At 65.4% G+C, this 15,823-nt stretch overlaps 1 protein-coding gene and 1 long non-coding RNA gene across 3 annotated transcripts; both read right to left on the minus strand.

Annotated features, from left to right (window-relative positions):
• Positions 1-246: 246 nt before the first annotated feature.
• BSG (basigin) lies at positions 247-8,652 on the minus strand. 2 transcript variants are annotated; one of them, XM_038568069.1, is made up of 8 exons: positions 8,518-8,652; positions 3,056-3,212; positions 2,309-2,391; positions 2,073-2,209; positions 1,724-2,000; positions 1,324-1,348; positions 1,122-1,183; positions 247-1,044 (listed from the first exon to the last, which is right to left on the minus strand). In XM_038568069.1, the coding sequence occupies exons 1-7, from the start codon at positions 8,582-8,584 to the stop codon at positions 1,123-1,125; spliced, it is 807 nt and encodes a 268-aa protein (XP_038423997.1). In that variant the 5' UTR covers positions 8,585-8,652; the 3' UTR covers positions 247-1,044; position 1,122. The 2 variants fall into 2 exon arrangements, with proteins under 2 accessions (XP_038423997.1, XP_038423996.1); XM_038568068.1 differs by lacking the exon at positions 8,518-8,652 and adding an exon at positions 3,847-3,925.
• Positions 8,653-9,447: 795 nt separating this feature from the next.
• Positions 9,448-13,839, minus strand: LOC102156540. Its single transcript, XR_005374477.1, has 5 exons — positions 13,557-13,839; positions 12,199-12,859; positions 11,835-11,964; positions 10,024-10,074; positions 9,448-9,901 (listed from the first exon to the last, which is right to left on the minus strand). It is a non-coding gene; the product is annotated as an uncharacterized LOC102156540 (long non-coding RNA).
• Positions 13,840-15,823: the final 1,984 nt, after the last annotated feature.

Raw genomic sequence — 15,823 nt, forward strand, 5'->3', positions numbered from 1 at the left:
CCGTGGACGTAGGAACCTAGCTCACACCCGCCACGGGGCCAAGTCCTTCTCTGAACACGCCCATGGCCCCCATGGTCCTCTGCCCCCCACATCCCATCCCTACCCTTAGCCTTCATCCTGGGAACAAAGCTCCTGGCCAGCCGGTCAGCCCCTCCCATGCACCCCAACTGCACCCCAGGACTCAGCACCAGGGGCACTCCCACCCCCACAAGCTCTCCAGAAGACGCAGGCGGTGTGCACAGGAGCCCGAGAACGAGACGGGTCAGGCTTTCTTTATTGGTGAGCAGGCAGGTGGCGGGCGAGTCGGGAGCTGGGGAGCAGCTGGGGAATAGCTGGGAGGGGGTCCTGCAGCTGCCATAACAGCAGACCCGCAGCACCGGTGGCCAGGCAACTCCCCTGCAACCGGGTGGATGGCAGGAGCGGGGAGGGACGGGGAGGGACGGGGAGGGGCGGGCGGGGCCCGCCAGCAGCCACGTGGTCAGAGCCGTCCCACGCACAACACAGACCCGAGGCAACCCGCCAGCCAGGACTTGGGCAGGCAGGATGCTTGCACCTGCACCGTGCACGGCCTGTGACCCTGCACAGGGGTCCCAACAAGGCCCAGCAGCCCCAGGAGGTAGAGCCCCAGAGATGGGCCAGTCCGTCCTCCACGACCCCCACGAGGGGAGAGGAGGCTAGATGCCCAAGGGACGCCGAAGGACGGGTGGCTGGGCCCGGAGGGGCGGGCGGGAGGGCGGTGGGGGGCCGGCGAGGGGACAGCGGGCAGGGGTGGCCGAGCAGACGAGGGGAGGACAGGAGTCTCGCAGGAAGCTCACGGCTCCCCTGAGACGCTCACAAAATGTTTAAAAAGGAAAAACCCCCTAAAGAATGGAATTCTATGTAGAAAACCCTAGTTTAGTTTAAAAAAGGAAAGAAAAGTGTGATCTGACCCACGGTGTGTGGTCTGCTTTCGTGGGGCGGGTCTCCTGTGAGAGGAAAGAACGTGGAATCTGCAGACACCAGCCGCTGAGCTGCTCGCGGCTGCTCCAGGCGGAGGCGGGAGGCCTGTGCAGGGCGAGACGGAGGCTCAGACCCCAGCCCGAGGCCCGGGGCCCCCACCCCCTGCACCCTCCACGCCTCACCTCAGTTGGCGTTCCGCTGGCGAACGTTCTTGCCTTTGTCGTTGACGTGCCCACTGCTCTTCCTGGGGAGAGGAAGGACGGCTCCCGAAGCTCAGGAGGGCAGGACGGCGGCCCCAGCCCCACCACGTGCCCACTGGAGGGCCAGCAGCCCCGCTAGCCCTGCCCAGGGGAGCCCGCCCGCCCGCCCGAGGCCACGACTTACAGAGGAGCAGAGCCCGTGTCCTCGTCTGTGTGGATGCGCAGCCACATGCAAGAAGAGGACAGGCCGTGAGGAGTGGTCCCCGGACAAGGCCCCTAGCAGGGTGACACGGGTCCTACAGGCCCCGCCCTCAGTGTCCCTTACTGTAAATCCAGGGGCCAGCCCTGCCCCCAGGACATGCACCCTCCAAATGAGCTGTCGGGGTCACGGCCCTCAGGCGCCAAGCCACTGCCACAGGCCTGGGCAGAGCAGCGGAGGGCACAGTGGGGCAGATGAGGCCTCAGGCCAGCAGCCCCCAGCTGGGGACCCTCAACCCCGCAGCACCCTCGTCTCCCGCGCTCCTGGACGGTGGCCCAGCCTCCCCCCAACAACCAAACAGCGCGTGAAGGGCGTGTGAGCTCACCATCCAGGACCTCATCCGGCTTCCGCCGCTTCTCATAGATGAAGATGACGGTGACCAGCACCAGGACTTCGGCCACGATGCCCAGGAAGGGCCAGAGGGCGGCGAAGCGGTTTCGCACGCGCAGCACGATGACGGCCTGGCTGGTGCCCTCTGAGTTCGTGCCGTTGCACACGTACTTGCCAGGATCGGTCTCCAAGTCCAGGTTGCTGATGCGCAGCTCCGTCTTTGTCTCCGAGGACACGACCAGGAACTTGCTCTGGGAGCTGTTGCTGATGACCTAGGGGCAGGCGGACCTTGTAGGGGCTGAGGCCAGCCTCACCCACCCGCCCCTGGCAGGCGCGGGTCTCACCTGGTCCCCAGAGCTTTCCACCTTGTACCACACCCAGTCGGTGACCGGGGGAAAGGAGTCCGACCTGCAGCCCAGCACGACCGTCTCCCGCTCGGTGGCATGCTCCGACTTTTTCACAGCCTTGATGTTGGGGAGCCCTGCAGGGGAGACCGAGCAAGGCGGGCACCTGAGCCCCCTCCCTGGGGGTTCCACTAGCCCCCGCCCCCCAGATGCGCCCGAAGGCCTGCCGAGCTCACCCCTCACTTCGATGCTGCTCTTGCCCAGAAGCTCTGGGAGGAAGATGCACGAGTACTCCCCCGAGCGCTCATCCGAGTCCACCCTGCAAGCAGACGCGTGGCCATGAGCGGGGCGCACAGCAGAAAACCATCCCGTCCTGAGTTAAGGCTGCAGGTGACTCCCACGGGAGCCAGAGCAAGGCCTGGTCAGGTGGTCCCAGGAGGGACGAGGAGGTGCGGGCACAGCACAGGGACCTGGTCCCACCCCACGACCCTCTGTGCCCAGCCACCAAGCCACCAGAAACAGGACTGAGCTTCTGGCTGGCTCGGGATCCAACTAAGATGAGGCTTCAGAGTGGGGCGAGCGGGGCGGCCTGGAGCGCCCGAGACCTGTGAGCCGGGGACTCAGGGGTTCCAGGCCAGGAAGAAGCCAGTCAGCCCACCCACCCCAGCCGGCACCGGAGAAATAAGGGAAGGGTCTCGAAGGCGGGCCCTATACTCAGCAGCCATCAGCCCCTCCCTGGACCCCCGGCCTTGGCCACCTCAGTGCCCAGGGTCGGAGCAGGGCTACTGTCCGACATCTGTCCAATGCAAGCCCACTGACCACAGCCTTCACCACGACTGACCAGAGGCCGTGGGCAGTAACAACACGTCAGAGCAAGCAGAGCGCAGGTAGGGGTCTGGGGTGACACCCGCAGGCTGAAATGGGGGGCCTGGTGTCTCCGTGGGCCCGGGGGCAGGCTGGGGCACTGTCTCAACCCCACTCACTCATACTCCGTCTTCGGGTCAGGGAACGTGTCTTCCTTGAGCACCCTGTCCCCCTTCACCCAGCGGTGGCCGGTGATCTCAGTGGTGCTGCGGTTCAAGGAACAGGTAAGGCGTATCTTGGAGCCAATGTCCTCCACAGAAGTCAAGATCTCGCTTCCTGGGGGTCACACGAGAGGACGTGAGCAAAGGGATCAGGGCAAGAAAGGACCCAAACCCAGAGCCCCACGCCACCTGCCCACGAGGCCTGAATCACACCCAGTGCTGCCCGCCGAGTGAGAGGGGCCCGGGGTCTGAAGAGCTATCGTGTCAGAACAGGGGCCTTGATGCAGGTCCCTGTCGGGAACAGGACCCGATGACCACCCTGGGTCCCGGGACAAGGACCGAGACCTCGACTGCTGGGTCCAGCCCCAGCACACACCTGAAATTCCTTTTTTAAAGGAATGCTTTAAAAGGAGATGCTCAGCGGTTGAGCATCTCCCCTCAGCTCAGGGAGTGACCCCGGGGTCCCAGGATCGAGTCCTGCACTAGGTTCCCTGCGGGAGCCTGCTTCTCCCTCTGCCGGTGTCTCTGCCACTCTCACGAATAAATAAAATGTTAAAAAAAAAGAAAAAAAAAAAGGTAAACCTAGGGGCGCCTGGGGGAGCTCAGTGGGTGAAGCCTCTGCCTTCAGCTCGGGTCGTGATCTTGGGGTCCTGGGGTCGAGCCCCATGTTGGGCTCCCGGCTCACCGGCCGTCTGTTTCTCCCTCTGCCCCAACTCTTGAATGAATGAGTGAATGAATGATAAGCCTACCCCTGCCCAGGCCACCATCCCCTTGCTGGACGCTCCTGCAGATCCCCCCACCAGAGCAAGGCATCTGAGGTGGGGGCAGGGGGCCTCTCCCGGACGGCACTCTCCTCCAGAGCATCAGGGACTCCACTCCCACTTGCCACTAAGCCACTAGAGATGGCCCAGATGTTGTGGGTGGCCCCGTGGCCCTTCCGTCCAATTTCCAGCTAGGCAAACTTCCCCACTGGTTCAAGATGTTCACTTTAGAAAGTGAAGTGTGGAAATCACCTAGAACAGACGGGGAGCGGCCTGCTGGGGCAGTAAAGCTTGACCATGGAGGGCCCTCTGCAGGGAGCAGCTCCCCACAGGGACCAGAGTCCCGGGAGGATGCAGCCGCGAGAATGGGCCAGGGGGAGGGCCCCTCACCTGGGTCCACATCAGAGCCCTATCCCAGGGCCTGCAGCACGGGCCTTGGGGACACCATCGTGCCCACCCTGTCCCCTGGCCGCCTCCTCCAGGAGCAGTCTCAGTGCAAGCGTTAGCATCCGTCACCCAAACTCAAGTGCCCCAGAGGCCTTCCTTCTAGAAGGTCAGAGAATGTGGGCACAGACAAGGCCACCCCAGGGCAGTTGGCAATAAGCCTTTTCCCACTTAGTTTACACCTACAGGTTAAAGTTGGGTGAAAACTCAGGAGATGGAAGTACCAACAAAAGACTGGCGCCCTCATCCACACAGACACCTGGTCATTAAGAAAACTCAACCTGAGGGGGCGCCTGGGGGGCTCAGGAGGTGAGGCCTCTGCCTGCAGCTCGGCTCGTGATCCCAGGGTCGAGCCCCATCGGGCTCCCAGCTCAGCGGGGCATCTGCTTCTCCCTCTCCCTCTGCCCCCCCCCCCCCGCCCCCGCTCATGCTCTCTTAAACAAATAAATTATTCAAAAAAAGAAAAAAAAAAAGAGAAAGAAAATTTAACCTGGAAACCCAAGGGCAGCAGCACTCTTTACCGGAGGGGGTCACAGCAGGGCCGCTTCCTAGAACGACTCACGGACGGAAAGCACGTCTCCCCCTCAGAGTCCCTGGCACGTGCATCCGCCGTGGGCTGACAGCTCCCCTCCCGACCCCCCATGAACCCGACCCGCGGGCTCTGGCTCCCCAAGATGCATTTCCAGTGTGTGTGTGGGGGGCGGTGGCCTCTCTGTGTGAAGCCTGGGACGGAGGCCAGTGGGGGACAGGACGCGAGGTCTCAGAACTGCAGGCAGGCAGGGGAAGAGCCAGACAGGAAGTGCACAGGCCCCCCTCCGGTGCCCCAGGCAGCCCCTCCTGCGCGCATGCTGGCCTACAGATGCACACGCGTGTGTGCAAACTCACACCCGTCACACACATGCACGTGCTCACAGCCGCATGGCCGGTAGCACAGGCTTTCTGCTCCGGGGCAAGGTGGGACGTGCCCCAGGGTCCTGGGGTAGATGGACCCTCATCCCCCGACCCGGGGTAGCCCAAAGGCCGCTTGCAGGACTCAGGACGGGCACAGCTACAACCAGACAGAGGCGTGAAGCCAGAAGAGGAGTGAAACCCTTCTGTGGCGGTGCCGTCTCTACACAAGGATCACCTCCCAGTAAGCCGCATTTCTCAGGAGTCACGATTTCCCAAGATTGCAAAACCAACCCCTCTGTGCAGAGCCGGGAGCGGTGAGTCAGGGCACGAAGCGAGGCCAGAGAGGGGCCTCCTCCCAGACAGACAGGGCCTCCTCTCCAGAGCCTCAGGACTCGCGTCTCTGCCGTGTCCCCTGACCCGGAGGCTGCTGGGAAGGTCGGATCTCGGCCCGGCTGCACCCCTGTCTCCCGGGAGAGAAAGTAGTGCCCAAGGCCACAGGCTTGAGGGCTACTTCCAGGAGGGGGCAGGGGCTGCAGGGGCTCAGAGAGGGGCCAAGGCAGGGCATCCCCATCCCGTCTCAGAGGAACCACAGGCTGACACCCCTGCCCTGACCGAGGCACCCCAGGAATTCACAGGGGCAGGAAGGAAACAGGGAGAGAGCCTGAAAAGCGAAGACTCTGTTTTGGCCCAAGTGACTGTGACCCACGTTCTCAAGTCAAGTCACCTTCATCTAAAAACAGCCACCCCTCCTCCACGCCCTGAGGCAGCCGGGCAGGGCACCCAGCCAGGCAGGCCTTATGGTAAACAGCCCAGGAGCTGGGAGGAGGCCCCAGCACCCAGCCTCCTCCCACCCACCTCGGCAGGCAGCTCTGCTCAGGTAGGAGGAGCAAGAGAACATTTCTGGGATGCCAGCCATAGGCTCTGGGCCTCCCCCCTCCCCTCCATCTCACCAGGAGGCGGCTCCCGCTCCCTTCACCTGAGGCTCAGAGGCCAAATCCACCGCCTGCAGGACTCAGCTAGCAACCTGGGGCCCGCCTGTGCCCTCCCCAGCAGGCCTGCCAGGACGATGGGACCCTCGACAGTCCCAGTCCCTGTCCCTGTCCTGGGCCTTGGCCAACACGGGCGCCAACCTGCCAGGCATGTGCTGCGTGAGTTGAGGAAAGCCACTGCTGGCAGCGTCCCCTGAAGCAAGCGTCTGGGACACTGACCCAGACAGGAGAGGCGCACGCTGTCAATAATTCACCCGTCCCAGGGGAAAAAGGACCATGGCATTCCTGGGAGTTCCCGGGAAAGGTGGAACTATCAAAGGTGATACAAAACAGGGCCTGGGGGCGGGGGGGGGGGGGGGGCCTCAGTGGGTGAGCGTCTCCTTTGGCTCCGCTCTGATCCCAGGGTCTGGAGGTCAAGCCCCATGACAGCAGGGAGCCTGCCTGTCCCTCTGTCTCTGCCCTCCACTCCCCACTCGTGCTCTGTCATATAAGTAAATAAATAAATAAAATACTTAAAAACAAACAAAGAGGGATCCCTGGGTGGCTCAGCAGTTGAGCATCTCCCTTCGGCTCAGGGTGTAACCCTGGGGTCCCGGGATGGAATCCCACATCAGGCTCCCTGCAGGGAGCCTGCTTCTCCCTCTGCCTGTGTCTCTGCCTAAAAAAAAACAAAAAACAAACAAACAAAAACCACTAATGAAATACATGTCAAGATATTTCATTTAAAAAAAAAAAATTGGGATCCCTGGGTGGTGCAGCGGTTTGGCGCCTGCCTTTGGCCCAGGGCCCAATCCTGGAGACCCGGGATCGAATCCCACGTCGGGCTCCCGGTGCATGGAGCCTGCTTCTCCCTCTGCCTGTGTCTCTGCCTCTCTCTCTCTCTCTGTGTTACTATCATAAAAAATAAATAATAAATAAATAAATAAATAAATAAATAAATAAATAAGAAGCAAGCACAGACACGAATCCCAGGTGGGCTCAGTGCAGAGACCGCCCACCCGCTACAGGCTGCGGGAGAGGGGGCAGGGGTCCTCCCGGCCTCCTGGCTGGAGCGCTGGTGACTGAAGCCAGGAATGAGGTAGAGACGTGCTTCCCCCTCTGACAGACGGGCGAACTCAGGAAAAGCACGAGTCCTCCTCCACGCCCCGCGGGCCGGGGCCACCAGCCACGCAGAGCGACTCCCCAAGGCTGGCGCTGCCAGAAACAGCAGCCTATTCTCCGCGTCCGGCGAGCCTGCGGGCTCCTGAGTCCGGCAGGGACCCGCTGGCAGTGGATAGTGGGCAGCGCGCCCGCCAGGGCCCAAGGCCCTCGCCCGGAGGCTCTCATAAACCGTCTGAGGAGGAGGAGGAGGACGGAGGCCAAGCGAGTCAAGTGGGTCAGGGGTAAGCGGGTGAAGCTCCGCGGGAGGCCCAGACCCTTCCTGCACTTTGTTCCCTACCTGCCATCCCTGGAAATCTTTAACCCAGAGCCACACGGGAAGTCTCAACCCCGGGAAGAACCCGTCCTGCTGTGTGTCCCCCGACACTCGGGCTCCCACCCAGCTTCTTTCTCCCCGTCGGTCCGACCCCCAAACGCTGCCCAGTCCCCAAGGCCTCCGCGGAACCGGACGCTGTGTGAGCTGAACACAAGGCTCTGCACGCTCCCTGCTCCCTGCCCGGACCCGGGCTGCCCGGGCGACCTCGCGGCGACCTTGGGGCACCTCCCCTCCGCAGCCGGGCCTCAGTTTCCAGCCCCGGAAAAGGACAGGGTGGGCAGGACGCCACCTCCTCCCCCGGCTCTGCAGGCGGACGAGCCCGCCCGGCGCCCAAGGGCTCAGCGCGCCGCGCGACACCGGGGGCAGGAGCCTCCCGAGCAGCTCCGGGCCCGAAATCCTGCCAAGAATGACAATCCCTCCAGGCCCCGCAGGCTGCAGGCAACCCCCGCCCAGACCCCCGGGAGCCCCCGCGCCGACCCCCGGGAGCCCCCGCCCCGACTCCCGCGAGCCCCCGCGCCGACCCCCGCCCCCACTCCCAAGAGCCCCGCGCCGACCCTCGGGAACCCCCGCGCCGACCCCCGGGAGCCCCCGCCCCGACTCCCAAGAGCCCCCGCGCCGACCCCCGCGAGCCCCCGCGCCGACCCCCGCCCCCGCCCCGAGCCCCTGCGCCCCGCGCCGACCCCCACGAGCCCCCGCGCCGACCCCCGCCCCGACCCCCAGGAACCACCGCGCCGACCCCCGCCCCGACCCCCAGGAACCACCGCGCCGACCCCCAGGAGCCCCCGCGCCGACCCCCAGAAGCCCCCGCGCCCTCCCCGCGCCTCCCGCTCCGCCCCCGCCCGCGTCCGTCCCGACGCTCACCTGCCCCGGAGCCGCCCCCGGCGCCCAGCAGGGCCAGCGCCAGCACCACGAGCCCCCGAGCCGCCATGCCGCCGCCGTCCGTGCCGACCCCGCCGCCAACCGCCGCCCGCGGCGCTATAAGAACCTGAGGGGGGCCCGGGCGCGCGCGCGCAGGGCGACGTCGCGGGGCGGGGACGCGCACGGCACGCCGGTCGGCCCTCCTGCGCACGCGCGCGGAAGCACGTATACACGCGCTGGCCCGAGCGGGCGCGGGCGGACGCACCACGTGACCCCGGAGGCCCCGCCTCGCTGCCTGGGGGCGTGGCTGCGTTGCTAGGAAACGGGGGCGTGGCCTGCGCTGGGCCCCTCCTCCCTTTCTGCAGCCTCAGACTGTGACGTCAGAACTGGGGGGGAATCCTCCCAGGTGGTTGACAGCTCGCTTTATATCGTGTGTGTTTTATCCCAGTACGGAAGGGGAAAAAAGCATTAAGGGAGGGGGTTAGGGATCCCTGTGAGCAGGTGGGACGTCGCGCTGGGCTGGGGCGGGCTGGCGGATTTAGCAAATAAAAATACCTGGATGGCAGTTAAGTTTGAATTGCAGATGGAGAATGAGTAATTTCCTGGTACAAGGATCCCGGGCAGTATCTGGACGCAGTTATGCCAGGAAAAGCATTCGCCGTTTATCTGAAATTCAGATTAACTGGCTGTGCCGCATTTTGCCTGGAAAACCTACCGTGAGGTCCCTATGTTTTACAACAAATACATTTTATTTTTTTATTTTTTAAGATTTTACTTATTTTTTTATTTTTTAAGATTTTATTTTATTATCTTTTTAAAGATTTTATTTATATATTCATAAGAGACACACAGAGAGAGGCAGAGACACAGGCAGAGGGAGAAGCAGGCTCCATGCAGGGAGCCCGATGCGGGACTCGGTCTGGGGACTCTGGGGTCACGCCCTGAGCCCAAGGCAGACGCTTAACCACTGAGCCCCCCAGGTGCCCCTTTAAGGTTTTATTTTTAATAATAGTGGTATTCTCTACACCCGACGTGGGGCTCGAACTCGCAACCCTGCGATCAGAAGTCGCGTGCTCCGCCCAACCCACCCAGCCAGGCGCCCGTACCGCAAACACTTTTCGAAATGACAAAATGATTTCTTTTTTTTTTTTTTTTTTGACAAAATGATTTCAAACAAAAACCAGGTAGTGTCACCTTGACGACTTTGGCTCAGGCAGTGGTTTCTTATATACGACAGCAAAAGCATGAGCGACAATCAATATCTAAACAGAACTTCATCAGGATTAAACAGCTGGTGCTTCAAAGAACTGCAAGGAGGAAGTGAGGAAATGGCCCGCAGGCCGGGAGAAAGCACGGGTACATCACGTGTCCCAGGAGGGCCTTACATCTAGAAAATATAAAAAACACTTACAACTGGATTTAAAACACGGACAAATAATCCAATTAAAAACAGACAAAGGACCCGAATGCGACACTTGTCCAAAGAAGACATGCACGGGGGGCACTAACCATGAAGAGGTGCCGTCGTGAGCCATCAGGGAACGCAAATCACAGGCGGCCCTGCTGGAAGCAAGAAAATCACAAGCGTTGGCGGGCGAGGACCCAGAGCCCCCCATGCGGCTGAGAGGAAGGGACGGGGACACGGGTGCAGCCGCGGCGGGTCACGCCCCAGCAGTTCCCGCTCCACCCAGCGCCCCGACTGCTGTGTGTGCACCCCAGGGTGGGCAGCTGCACCCAGGCTCCCCGCATCCCCCGCAGCCCCGGTGCCTCTTCCCATTGTGTTCACCTGCTTGTGCTTTTCAAGACTGGCAGAGACCAGAGAAGCTCTGAAGAGGCGTCGACGTTCACGGGGAGACCTGTTCCTAAGGTGCCTCCCTCTGGGGACCAGGACGGGGATCCCCCGGTGTCCAGTGCAGTGGCCAAGGACTGGCGCATGCACCCTGCCCCGCCCGCTGTGCTCTCCCGGGCCGCCGCCCTGGGGACCCCCCCACCCCGCACCCGCTCTTGGCCGCAGCCTGCATGAGGGCGACGGCCGCCGCTCTGGGAGCCCCACCTGCTTTCTCCGCACGTCTCCCACGTGTCGTTAAGCTAAATGTTTGTTTCTCCCCCACTCGTGGGTGACGTCAGTTTAACCATTAGACCAGCAGGAGCACCCAGAAGGGAAGCAGGGGAGGTTTCGGCCCTCTGGGGGGAGCGGCCGTGAGCCGCGGAGCAGCAGCAGCCCCCGGAGGGGAGGGCAGCCTGGGAGAGACCGGCAGGCACCCAGGAGGCGGCGCCCGAGGGGGAGGCTGAGCAGAGCCAGGGCCCAGGCTGACTAGAAAGTGCGATGGGAGAGAGGCCAGGACCTGCCTCAGCGCCGGGGAGCGGGAGCAGCGGCCGAGCAGAAGCCCTGGCCTGTGGGCCTCGGGCTGGACAAGGCCGCTGGGGGGGGTGGGGGGCAGAGCTACAGAGCTACGTGCAGAAGGAGCGGGAAGGCGGCCAGCTGGCTTCAAACTCCCTGGGCCCGGGTGGAATTCCGCGGCCCCCTCCCCTGCCCGCCCCGCGGGCTGAGGACAGATCTCGTGGGAAATATTAGGGCCGCCAGGCAGGCTCTGCTTTGTTTACAGATCGAGCTGTGCCTGGTCCCCTCCCCACCTGGTCCGCCCCCCAGACGCAAGAGCCCTTCTAGGGCCACTCCGGCAAGCACGGTGGCCAGATTTAGCAAATAAAAACGCAGGACGCCCAGTTATAGCTAATTTTCAGATTTAAAAAAAATTGATTTTCACAGCATAAGTCTGTGGCACGCGGTACCCGGGGGAAGACACCGGGTGTCCCGGCCTCTGCCCTGCTCCGAGGCAGCCCGGTTCCATCACCTGCGGTCGGCTCCCCCGCACACCGGCCACTCTGACCCGTGCGCAGCCCGAGCTCCCTGCCCCCCGGCAGTGCGCCGGGCCCTTCCTCGCTGCACCCCCGCCCCCGCGACCGAGGCCTGCACCCTCTCTGGGAGGGGTCTGCGCCCCAGGTCTGGACGTCTCCCTCAAACAGAACAGCCAGGATTGCAGGGCCCCTCCCCTGCCTGTCCTCCCTCGGGTCCAGCCGTCGGGTGGCAAAGCCCCGCGCAGCCCCGGCACCCCAGGCCCGTGTCCCCAGCCTCGCCGGCCGTGTGTCCCGCCGTGGTCCTGGCCGGCCGGGGATACCGCGGGCCGCTCAGGCAGAGGCCTGTCCCGCCCCGAAGCCCCGGACTGCATCCCTGCTGGGCACCGAGCGTTCCCTTGGGATCGCCGCCTCTCGAACTCAGAGCAGGGGCGGAGAACATCAGGTTTTCGTTGTGCGGCGCCCACCTGTCCGCTGCCGAGTCGTCTGGGCCCCGTGTTCCACGTGCGCCTCCCTGCACCGGCACAGCTCTAGCCCCAGCGCATCCAGGCCATGCGCAGGCTGGCGGGGGACCCTCCTCTTCGGGGTCAGGGAGCCCTGGGAGGGCGCGGGCCAGGGGGTTGTCATGCCAGGTCATGTCCATGTCATGTTATGTCATGTCCACGGGCTCTGGAAAGACGCCGGGCCCCAGGGGAGGGGGGCCTGGGAGGTCACCGGGAAAGGGGCGGGGGCCAGGGTGCAGGCCCGTGGGCGGGGTGCTGGGGCGGCACCCTGGGGGCGCCCGAGGGGTTCTCCTCCCCCCGCCTATGGCAACGAGCGGCAGGCGCCCACCTTTACGCTCAGGTGAGGGAGGAAGGGTCAAATGTGGGATCCACACTCCAGTCATGCCTCCGCGGGTGCGACCCCACCTGCAGGGCAGCGGCTGCTCCGGACCTGGACCCAGGGCGGTGCAGGCCCCACACCGCAGGCGGCCGTCCTGGGGCCCGTGGGCATCCCGGGGGCGGCCCAGGCTCCCCCCGCCCGTCCGCGTCCTGAGCTCACCACGCCCTGCCCCTCCCCGATGGGTGGCCTCGTCCCCGCCCGGCTCCCCTCCACGTGCCCATCACAGACCACGGGTGCTGACGGGTGTCCGTGTCTGTGCCAGGGTCTGTGGTGCCCCAGCCCACGGTCACGGGAGCCTCAGGAAAGGCCCTCATCTAGGCATAGGGCAGGGGTCACCAGGTGGAATGAGGTCACACTGGGTGGGGGGCTGTCCTGCAGCTGATGTCCTCACAGAAGGGGGGTCCTGACACAGAGCAGAGGCCACGGGACACAGAGGCAGACACAGGAGTGATCCGGGCACAAGCCAGAGGGACCGGGCCCCCGGGAGCTGGGGGAGCCGGGGTTGGGGGGGGACAGCCCAGCCTGACCTCCGGCCTCCGACTGTTTGACGCCTGCTCTCTGGCTTTGCCTTGGCCCCCGACAGCTCCTGCAGTGGCAGCGGCCCAGTGTCCTGTGGAAACGGTGGGGCCAGAGGCTGGAGCAGGAGCAGGGGCTGGGCCAGGGCCAGGGGCAGGGGCTGGGGTATCAGCTGGGGCAGGGGCAGGGGCGGGGGCAGGGGCAGGAACAGGGCTGGGGGCAGGGGCTGGGCCAGGGGCAGGGGTATCAGCTGGGGCAGAGCCAGGCCAGGGGCAGGGGCAGGGACTGAGGCAGGGGCAGGGACTGGGGCAGGGCCAGGGGCAGGGGCTGGGGTTGGGCCAGGGGCAGGGGCAGGGGTATCAGCTGGGGCAGAGCCAGGGGCTGGGGCAGGGGCTGGGCCAGGGGCAGGGGCAGGGGCTGGGGCAGGGGCTGGGGCAGGAGCAGGGCCAGGGCCAGTGGTATCAGCTGGGGCAGGGGCAGGGACAGGGGCAGGGGCTGGGGCAGGGGCAGGGGCTGGGGCAAGGCCAGAGCCAGGGCCAGGGGTGGGGGCAGGGGCTGGGGCAGGAGCAGGGCCAGGGCCAGGGGTATCAGCTGGGGCAGAGCCAGGGGCTGGGGCAGGAGTAGGGCCAGAGGCAGGGGCAGGGGCTGGGGCAGGGGCAGGGGCAGGGGCAGGGGCAGGGGCTGGGGCAGGAGCTGGGCCAGGGGCAGGAGCTGGGCCAGGGGCAGCTTCCTCCCCGGCGGGTGGGGCCCTTCTCCTTCCTCCGGGGCCTCCGGGCCTCCCTCCCGCTCACCTGGGGAGCAGTGGGGGGACCCCCGCGGGCCGGCAGGAACAGCTGGCGTGGGGAGATAAGCCGCCTGGTGCACGCCCTGCCCGGATGGCAGCCAGATGGAGGCCCCCAAGGCCGGGGCCGGGGAGGAAGCTGCTCCGGGCCTCCCTGCCTCTGAAGGGCCTCGTGGCCTTGGAGGCCGTCACAGAACAAAGGAGCCACAGCTCCCCGCGGGGCAAGGACGTGCTGGGGCCCTGGCACAGAGGCCGCGCTGGGCAGGACAGACAGGCCAGGACTGAAGCCTCCGCTGCTCACGGCCGCCAAACGCTGCCAAACAGCCCAGATGTCCGTGGGCAGGTGCAGGGAACACACGTGTGCGCCCCATGCGGGAGCCTGATCGGCCTCCGACGGGGGCGAGGCCCCCCCACGCCACCCCGGGGACGGACCCGAGCCCCCGACGCTCAGGGAGGGAACCGGACACAGGAGGCCCCACGGGGCGTGAGTCCACACGTGGACACGTGCCGGACGGGGAGGGGGCTCGGGGGGCCGGGGAGGGGGTGACGGAGTGGGGCGGGGTGCCGTTGGGCTCATGGAAGGTTCTGGAGGTGCTGGGCGCACAGCCCTGTGAACGTTCTCGCACCCAGGGAACGACGTGAATTGTGTCTCAATAAAGATGTGACGGGGGATCCCTGGGTGGCGCAGCGGTTTGGCGCCTGCCTTTGGCCCAGGGCGCGATCCTGGAGACCCGGGATCGAATCCCACGTTGGGCTCCCGGTGCATGGAGCCTGCTTCTCTCTCTGCCTCTCTCTCTCTCTCTCTCTCTCTCTCTCTCTCTCTCTGTGTGTGTGACTATCATAAATAAGTAAAAAAAAAAAAAAAAAAAAAAAAAAAGATGTGACAAAAAAATAAGAGACAGGAGTCGATCCTGGGATCTTTGTTGGGTGTCTCCCCGCCTGCCCCCCGCGCCCGCCCCCCAGCACCCCTGACACGGCCCGCCCCCCTCCCCGGCTGTGGCTCCAGTGCCGCCCCCAAGCCTGTCCCGGCAGAAGCTCTCGACCTCGCTGGTCTCCGGCGGGGGCGGAGTGCACCGGTGGGCCCCCCAGGCCAGCTGCCGGCCCTCGGCCCCTCCCATCCATCCTGGCGCCCGGCTATGCCAAGCTGGGGTGGGCGCCCCCGGGGTGTCAGGTCAGCGGGGGGGCACAGCGGCTGTGACGTGGCTGTCGGGGGCGGGGGGGGGCACAGCAGGGCCAGGAAGGTTTAGCCTTAGAGCTGCGGGGCGGGGTTGTGGCCGGTTCAGCCTGGCTGGACACCGGGCCCCTCGAGTCCCCCTGCTGGAGGCCACAGAGCACAGGTCACCCTGTGTGCCCGCAGGGGGGCCCAGACTCGGGGCACAGCCCAGCCCCCATGGCCACAGTTGCCTGTCCAGGACTCCCCGCAGCCTTCCTCCTGTTCTCCTGACGTGCTTTACCCCTCTTCCTGCCACCGGGCCTTTGCACATGCTGCGTTAGGCCTGGTCCTTGGTACCACCGCTGCCTGTGTGACCGTGGGCTGTCACTGACCCTCTCTGTGCATCACTCTCTGCAGTTGAGAAATGGGCTACTGCTGGGGTCAACCGCGGGCTTGTCGGGCTGCCCCCGCCTCGGCCGATGCCCTCGGGCCTCCCGCCCGGGGCTCCTGCCTGTGCTCGGGCCGGTTCTTGCAGCCGGCTGCCGGGCAGACCATGCAGGGAGCGATGTCGCAGGGCCAGCGTGACACTGGGCCAGGTCCTGAAGCGCCGTGGCCAGGGGACTGGGGCAGGTGAGTGGAGGGGGCGGGCAGGGGAGCAGGACGGGCCAGGCAGGTGGGGCCTGCGGGCCAGCCCCGAGTCCTCGCACCCGCCCCAGCTCACGTGTGGGCCCCGGGCGCAGGGCCAAGGTGGTGTTGGAGCGCGGGGGCCCCTGGGCAGAGGGGTCAGGGCGCGGGCGGTGGCCAGTGGGCGGCCGCCCAGGGCGAGGTTGGTGCCTCCTCACCTGGGACCCGTTCGGGGCTGGGCCCGGGACCCGACCCTCGCCAGTGCCCAGGCTACGGCACCCCAGGTGCCCCGCGTGAGCCTGTCTCCTGATCACGAGGCCGAGGGGCAGGCGGGCTCCGGAGGCCCCCACTGAGCGCCTGATCAAGCTGCGCCTGAAGCCCCCATCTCACAGGCTCATCAGGGACACGAGCACGGCTCCGAGCCTCCCTGGCCTCAGCGCCCCCCTGGCGGCCGATCTGGGACGGGTTTACCTGGTGGCGTCCTTGTGCATCGAGGCGTG

This window comes from Canis lupus, chromosome 20 (assembly GCF_011100685.1).
Source record: "Canis lupus familiaris isolate Mischka breed German Shepherd chromosome 20, alternate assembly UU_Cfam_GSD_1.0, whole genome shotgun sequence".
In the NCBI taxonomy this organism is placed as follows: domain Eukaryota; kingdom Metazoa; phylum Chordata; class Mammalia; order Carnivora; family Canidae; genus Canis; species Canis lupus.